The 7,681-nt window shown below is 47.5% G+C and overlaps 1 protein-coding gene across 1 annotated transcript in view; it reads left to right on the top strand.

Moving 5' to 3' along the window:
- Positions 1–4,424, top strand: part of Smtnl2 (smoothelin like 2) — a 20,807-nt gene extending 16,383 nt beyond the window's left edge. Inside the window, exon 8 of the mRNA XM_021177958.2 lies at positions 4,295–4,424. Within this exon, the coding sequence (XP_021033617.1) occupies positions 4,295–4,421 (127 nt within the window). The 3' untranslated portion in view covers positions 4,422–4,424. The remainder of the gene's footprint in view (positions 1–4,294) is intronic.
- Positions 4,425–7,681: the final 3,257 nt, after the last annotated feature.

Raw genomic sequence — 7,681 nt, 5'->3', positions numbered from 1 at the left:
AACTCTGGACCTTCGGAAGAGCAGTCGGGTGCTCTTACCCACTGAGCCATCTCACCAGCCCCTAGGACAGTCTTAAAACTTACTCCCAACCCCTCCTCCATGGCCTGGGGTAGCTGAAGATACAATAAAGAGGGAAAGTGTGTAGTAGTAAGCCATTGTCACCCCTGCTTCAGGCTGTGGGTGACACTTGAGCTTTGTGGACTTCTCCAGGTCATTTCGATTATTTAAACCAAGTTTAGATCATTGTAACAAGAGCACATTTTTTAAAGTATAAAGGCCAATTGGGGCCTCTAGTGCTTTGAGACTTATATATTTTAATAAAAGTCAGTCGTAGCTGTCACTGTCTTATAGTCTGTCTCCTGGGAGACAGATGGCTGGCAGCAAAACACACAAGCAGGTGCCCCCGTGCTTTCCTGTTTGGCAGTTCGAGGAATCTTGTTGCCGTTGTAGCTGGCCCCACAATGTCTCTGAAGGAACACATTCCATCTGCAGGGACAAACTGGGGTGAAAGCAAAGTGTCCCTAAGGGCCAGCTATGGGCCAGACAGTGGCATCAAAGGCAGGGATACTGTTGGACCTGTAGGCTGGAGAATTTGGAGCTCCATAGAGAAGGGAGCGAGTGAAGGGCACAGTCCAAGAAAGAGAGTGCTCAGAGATGTCAGCTGCATGGTGTGCAGTGATTCTCTGTCTTAGAAACTGCATTCACAACCTAGGAACAACACTGGAGTAGGGTGGGGACCAGTTCTCTGTCTGCCTGCAGGCAACACTAGCACCTTGTCCGTGATTTGCCGTCAGGGCAGTGGAGGGTGACACCAGGGGAGGCCTTTACTTCCATCTTTGTGGCTACCCTTATCTGGAAGTCTTGCTTCCTGGGCAGGGCATTGGGGAGTGTGCTGGAGCATGTCTGAAGTTTCTAGAAGTAAGGAGGGCTTTGCCTGATGTCTTCTGCACAGGTCAGGGACATCTGGGACAAGCCAGCAGTTCTGAATAACCTTGAAGTGGCCTAGAGAGGAGTCAGGATGACCTCAGGGGAGAGGATCCTCCCTACCCTGTGAGAGGACAGTGAAAAGAGCAGACTTCAGGTGAGGGAGAGACAAGGGTGCAAAGGTGTATTCTAACAGAAGGGCTTTCTTGTCGAGGGAAGTTAGCTGAGAGGAGTTAGTCTTGGGAGTGAGAGGTGAACTGTACCAGGAAGCCGAGGAACATTTGTGACCTGAGGAGCAGTTTCCTGGTGGCCAGAGGCTCCTGCAGAGCGGTCAGAATACTTCTGGACCTGGGGGAGGGAGGACAAGTGGAGGGAGAGAGCCTTCTTGGGGACAAGGTAGCGTCTGAGTTCTCTTCCAAAGATGAGGTCCTAGGCTTCTAGTGCGGTCCTCAGGATGCTTAAATGCTTCTTCTAGTGCTGTCCTTTCATGAGAGACCATCAAAGGGATCATGGAAGCTACCACTGTCAGTGATGACCCTATAGGCTCATGTGGCTGGTTTGCCTACACCTGGGGGTTTTTGAATAGCAGGCCAGAGAGAGAGAGAGAGAGAGAGAGAGGATGTGGAAGCTGAGGTTCTCCCTGCAATGTCGGGGTGGCGTACCACATGACAAGTGACAGCATCTCAAGGTGAACCCAGGTCCCCAGCCTCCAAAGGACTCAAGAATTTTTAAATCTTGGCTACAGGGCACCTTTGTATGCTGACATCTCTGACACCAAGCCCCACCTTGGTCATTTTTGGTGAGAAAGGGTGCCAAACCCACTTGTCACCATCATGTAACCTCTGGGTTCCCTTACAGGTCACCCTCTGCAGCCCCAGTGGGAGACGGGAGGCAGGAATGGGATCCGGGACAGATGTCTCCATTTCGCCTTGACATTTGGTTTCTGGCCAGCTCTCCAGAGCCGAGCCCAGCTGGTGCTAATGTTACAGTCTTTGTCTGGGGAGCAGGCAGCCCAGGGAGCTGTTCTGTAAAAGTGTTGCATGAATTGTGCTAAGCTGGCTGCAAACTCTGGGATGGGATAGGGGATCCCTGGCTTTCCTGCTGGGGTCTCCCATCTGGCTGGGCTCTGGGGAATGGAGCAAGGTGTATAAAGACAATATGAAGGCATAGCCTTTCAGCAAAGCCTCCTGGGAGTCAGGGGTGAGCAGAGGTGGATTCTGCCTGACTGCCCAGGAAATGGGTACTAACCGGTGACAAGATTGCCAGCGTTGGCATCTGAGCTAGCAGTTCATATTTCATATCCAGGCTTCTTTTTCCCATTATCTGCTCTGCAGTGTGTGTGTGTGTGTGTGTGTGTGTTGCATGGGTGCATGCACATGAGTGTGTGGGTGTGTATACCCATGTGTGTGCATGCAGATGCCAGAGGAAGATAATGAGTGACTTCCTCTATTGCTTTCTGACTTAGTGACTTGAGACAAGATCTCACAGAACTGTCAGCTCACCATCTCAGCTAGGCTGGTTAGCCATCAAACTCCTAGATCTGCCTGTCTTCACTCCTGTGGTCCTGGGGTTAAAGGTAGCCCTGGCTATCCTAGAACTTGTTTTGTAGGTAGCCCTGGCTATCCTAGAACTTGTTTTGTAGATCAGGCTGGCTTCAAACTCACAGAGATCTTCCTGCCTCTGCCTCCCAGCTACTGGGATTTAAAGGGTGCACTACCATGCCTGGCCATGCTCAGCTTTTTATGTGGGTGCTGGGGATTTGAACTCAGATCCTCAAAGCAAACACTGTTACCCACTAAGCCATTTCCCTAGAACTATTCTAATGGGTTTACATTTTTAGTTCTGAGATTTATTTTATTTTTATCTGTGTGTATGTATGTGTTTTTATGTGTGTATGCTCATATGTATGCAGGCACCCAAAGAGGACTGAAGAGGGCGACAAGTTGTTAGTACTTTTTATATGAAGTTTGTTGAATCTATGAATGCAGCATCTGTGGTTACAGAGGGTCAACAGCATGTATGTGTTTGCTGAATCATGGTTAAACTCACCCTCCTTTCTGTGGGTCATGTATGTATGCGAATGTATGTAGGTCAAAGGCCAATTCAGGTCCCTGCAGCTTATCAAGCAGGCTGGTCAGTGAGCCTCAGGGATTTGCTTGTCTCTGACTGCTCTCCCCTCCCCCTGAGACAGTGCTGGGATACCATGCCTGGCTTTTTTTTTTTTTTTTTTTTTTTGGATTTTGAGGATTTTATCAAGTCTTTGTGTTTGCAAGGCAAACACTGAATGAACTACCTCTCCAGCCCTATGAGTCATGGTTTTATTTCTGTTATTGTTATTGTTTTGTTTTTAAGACACGGTTTCATTGTGTAACTCTGGATGGCCTAGAACTCACTAGGTACACTAGGCCTGCTTTAAACTTAGGAATCTACCTATGTCTGCCCCCCAAGTGCTAGGATTAAAGTCGTGGGCCACAGTGCCTGGCTGGATCATGGTTTTTGCTTATTTGTTTCTTTGTTTTATTATGTATAGATATGTCTGTCTACATGTGTATACACATGGCTATGTGCCCATGAGTTCCAGTGTCGTAGAACTGGTCAGATTCTCTGGAGTTACATCTGGTTATGAGTCATTTGATGTGGGAACTGAGCTCGGACTCTCAGGGTAGAAGTAAATGCTCTTAACTGCTGAGCCATCTCTCCATCCCCTGTATTGTTTTGTTTGTTTGTTTGTATTTTAAGTTTAAAAACTATTTCAGAGCTGTGCATGAAGGTACATGATCATAATCCCATCATTTTATAAGACCCAGTCAGGAGAATCGTGAGTTTAGGACTATGCTGGGCTATACAGCAAATTCCCACCTCAAAAAAACAAAACTAAGCCGGGCTGTGGTGATGCACGCCTTTAATCCCAGCACTGGGAGGCAGAGGCTGTTCATCTCTGTGAGTTTGAGACTGGCTGGTCTACAGAGCAAGTACCAGGACAGACAAGGCTTCACACAGAGAACAAACAATAAAATAAAATAAAAAACAAGCATACAGTGAGAGGAAGCAGATGGGTGAAGTTATCATTTTGCCTCAATTTTACATTTGCTTTCACAGTTCTTGCCAATTGTCACAAGATATTGACTTGTGTCATCTCCTTACTTCTGTGTGAACTGCTTACGTGGTTTGTGTCTGTGGGAGTCTGGGCAACGCCCCACGGACTCAGCAGCTCTCAGGGTTCTCTTGGAGACCTTGAATTCCCTTCTGGTGTGCACTTGAGCACCACAGGCTCAAGGCGAATTGAGTTTGGGGATAGTGATAATAGAAGCTCAGTTGTGGCACTGGTTATCCATGAGGACCATGCGTTGATGGGGCTTCTGTGTTTCAGGAATCTGGCCAACTGTGAGCGCCTCATTGAAGTGGAGGATATGATGGTGATGGGCCGCAAGCCGGACCCCATGTGTGTCTTCACCTATGTGCAGTCGCTCTACAACCACCTTCGTCGCTTTGAGTAAAGCCGGCGGCCCGGAGTGGCCAGGAAGAGACTCTGAGGTCCCTCACGTTCCCCCCATGGCAGCATGATCCACACGAGGGGAGCCTGCCTCTCTGGTGTGAGCTGCTATTCGCTCTCTGGCGTGTGACCACGTGCCCCTCACACTCGGTTACCGATTAAAAGTATTGATGAGGCTAAGCTGAGCCCCACAGTCCCTCCACAGGCTGGAAGGAGAAGAAAAAACTCCAGAGTCAAAAGAAATTGGTGCTAAGTTACGATCTTCCTACAGGGAGCACTCATGGCTTCCCTCTGGTGAATTTGATATATTGGCTTGACAGGGTTCCACGGATTATCAAGTTTTCTTTCTTTTTTTCTATCAAAGTACCCAGAGGTTTTTTTGTTTTTTTAACTTCCTCACACTCTTTTTTTTTTTTTTTTTTTGGTTTTTCGAGACAGGGTTTCTCTGTATAGCCCTGGCTGTCCTGGAACTCACTCTGTAGACCAGGATGGCCTCGAACTCAGAAATCCGCCTGCTTCTGCCTCCCGAGTGCTGGGATTAAAGGCGTGCGCCACCACCGCCCGGCACTTCCTCACACTCTTGTGGTCCCTTTCTCTTCTCCCTCTGGGCCATTGCCAGGAAACAGTCTCTTGGGAAGAAACAGTTTAGTCAGCCCCCGGTCCTAGCTTCCTATCATCTCTTCTTTGTGGGGAGGCGGCAAGATTTCTACCTAGACCTGGACGGGCTCCTGGTACTCACAGGAGACCCCACAAGTGTCCAGCTAAGGAATGGTTACCTGAGCAGTAGCTGAGCAGGAGCAAGGATACGTCCTTAGGGATGAGAGAGTTCCCATTTGCTCCAGGTATTTATAGAAAAGGATTGCATCTGTACCGCTGACCTGTTTGTAAGATGTGGCGGCACTCTTCACTTGGGTTTGTTATTTCTGTGTGGGAAATGGGAGGAGGGTTGGGCAATAAGAGACTGCATAGATTTAAACAGAGATCTACTGAAAGCATACCTTAATTGTTTAGGTATTTAAAACCACTTGCCTGGGAGGCTGAAAGCGGCATTTGCTGTCTACCAATGTGCTTGTCCCTCAGCCATCTCTGTGTTGTTGAAGGATTGTGAAGAGAAAATTTACCCCCTGCCCATCTGTCACTTAGATATTGGCAAATATATTATGATAAAACGTGGCCCAAAGTTGATGACTTTGAGTGATCATTGTTTTTGGGGTGTGTGTGTGTTCGCGCGTGTTTCTTTCATTTATTTGTATACAATGCAAGGGGTTGGGAATAGAACCTATGTTCTCTAATATGCAAGCAAGCTCTCACCACTGAGGCCCACCTCCTACCCCTGCCCCTGCCCCTGGGGTGGTCCCTTTCATGGAAGTCCATCAAGGAGTGCTGGTTTAATTTCACAACTGTTTGGCAGTGGAGTTTGAATAGAAAAACCATGAGAGTCCACAAAGCTGCGGCTCTTCGCTTATTCCTCCCCAAGACTGAAGATTCATTTTAGAATTGAGTTGGATGTTAGCCAGAGACTTTTAAAACCTCCCTTGAAGGACCTAATATGGGCTCTTTATTTCATGTAACCCCCTCTGAGTGGGGTCACCCCTGTGTCCGAGGTGTTGGGCACTTAGGACAGAATGTCCTCAGGGACCCTGGGCTCTATGACAGAGCTTGCAGGTGGTTTGAGCATTTTCAGTGGCTCTGTTTGCTCAGGCTGTGGCCTTGGTCCATCTTTTGGGTTTTCCCACAGTGGGAGCCGTTCCCTTCCTGGCTCTCTCAACATTTGTAGGCTTGGAGAGCCCTATTCTTAGCAGAGACACATACTGGGGCTTAGGGTTTCAAACTTAAAGCCAATAAGGGCACACTAGGGCTCTATAAACAGCGTGCCTATATGTCACTGAGTGGTCACACATGGCAAACCATGCTCTCATGAGTGGCAGACATGGCCTTACTGGGACGAGGAATTGTTTCTCTTAAACCGTAGGAACAGTGTCCCTTGTGTCCCGCCTTCAGAACATTACAGACTAGATGTGTTTAGGGTTGGCTCTGTGGTGTTCTTGTTTACAATTGTGTGTATGAAAGTGTGTGTTTGATGTAGAATTAAAAGTAATGTTTTGGCCCGGGTGTGGTGGTACACATTTGCAATTCAGCAGTCAGGAGATGGAGAAAGAAGATTCTAGTTTCCGTCCACCTTGAGCTACAACACAAGAACATGTCTCAAAGAAGGGAAGAGGTATTTTAAAGTTGATTACATCCAAGACCAAGTGTGAAGTGTCAGGGATGGAGGGAAATGGAAAGTCTTTTGACCTCAAGACACTTTGAGATTTTATTTCTATAGAATATGTTTCTATATTGCATATTGACTACATACATATATATGTATGCATAAATATTCTAGTTCCTTTTCTCCCCCCTCCCCCCGCATCATACAGTCTCCCTTCTACTTTCATTTAACATGTACACATATGGTTTTATGTGACTATATAAAACTCAGTAAGCACAAATGAGAGAAACCAGGATACTGGAGCCAGGCATCTTCCGACCGGATTACCCGAGAGCTCTCCATTCGTGGAGTTTGAATCCTGGTTGCTCTTTTACTGTGGTGGTTGAAGGTTTTGCATCCCGTTTCCTTTCCTGAGTGATTTCCTGGAGCTGTTCATAAGAATCTTCTGGGGTTTTCCAGATAGAGCCCCTCACCTGGATTTCGTTAAAGCTTATTAAATCTCATCAAATAGCCTTATGCGTTTCCCTGACGGGACCATTTCTCCAGAGCCAAGATGGGGTTTCATTTTTCTGTCAGCTGCTGGTGTTTTTCCATGCAAGTGGGAGCCTATAAGCACTTTCTGAATATGATATAGCATGCGCTGGTCAGAGGAGACCATGCAGGCCAGGTGTGTGTGGGGAACAGTTTGTTAAAGCCAATGCGTTTCACAAATGTGTTCCATGATGAAAGGTTCTCAGCTTTCCCATTGGCGGTGGTCAGACTCCGTAACTGGAGGAGACCGAAGTGAGGGAACACTTTATTTCTGCCATTATGATCTGTTGATGTGACTGCAAGCAACTTGAGAGAGGGTGAAAACGCTGACTTGGCACGCCTGTTCAGGGCGCTGGGGTTTCTCCAGTTGGTGACAGTGGGGCTTCATCCTGGTGACATCATACCCACTCGAGTGGCCTGCTTGGTTCCCACCTTTTCTCTCCTAGCTCTACACTCATATCTTCGAGATTGACTTCTGCCCGGTGATGGATGTCTCTGATGTGGTCCTTTCTGATCTTTCT

Source organism: Mus caroli, chromosome 11, assembly GCF_900094665.2.
Source record: "Mus caroli chromosome 11, CAROLI_EIJ_v1.1, whole genome shotgun sequence".
NCBI lineage: Eukaryota > Metazoa > Chordata > Mammalia > Rodentia > Muridae > Mus > Mus caroli.
The sequence above is the reverse complement of the archived record's forward strand: the minus strand, read 5'-3'. Positions and strand labels throughout refer to the sequence as shown.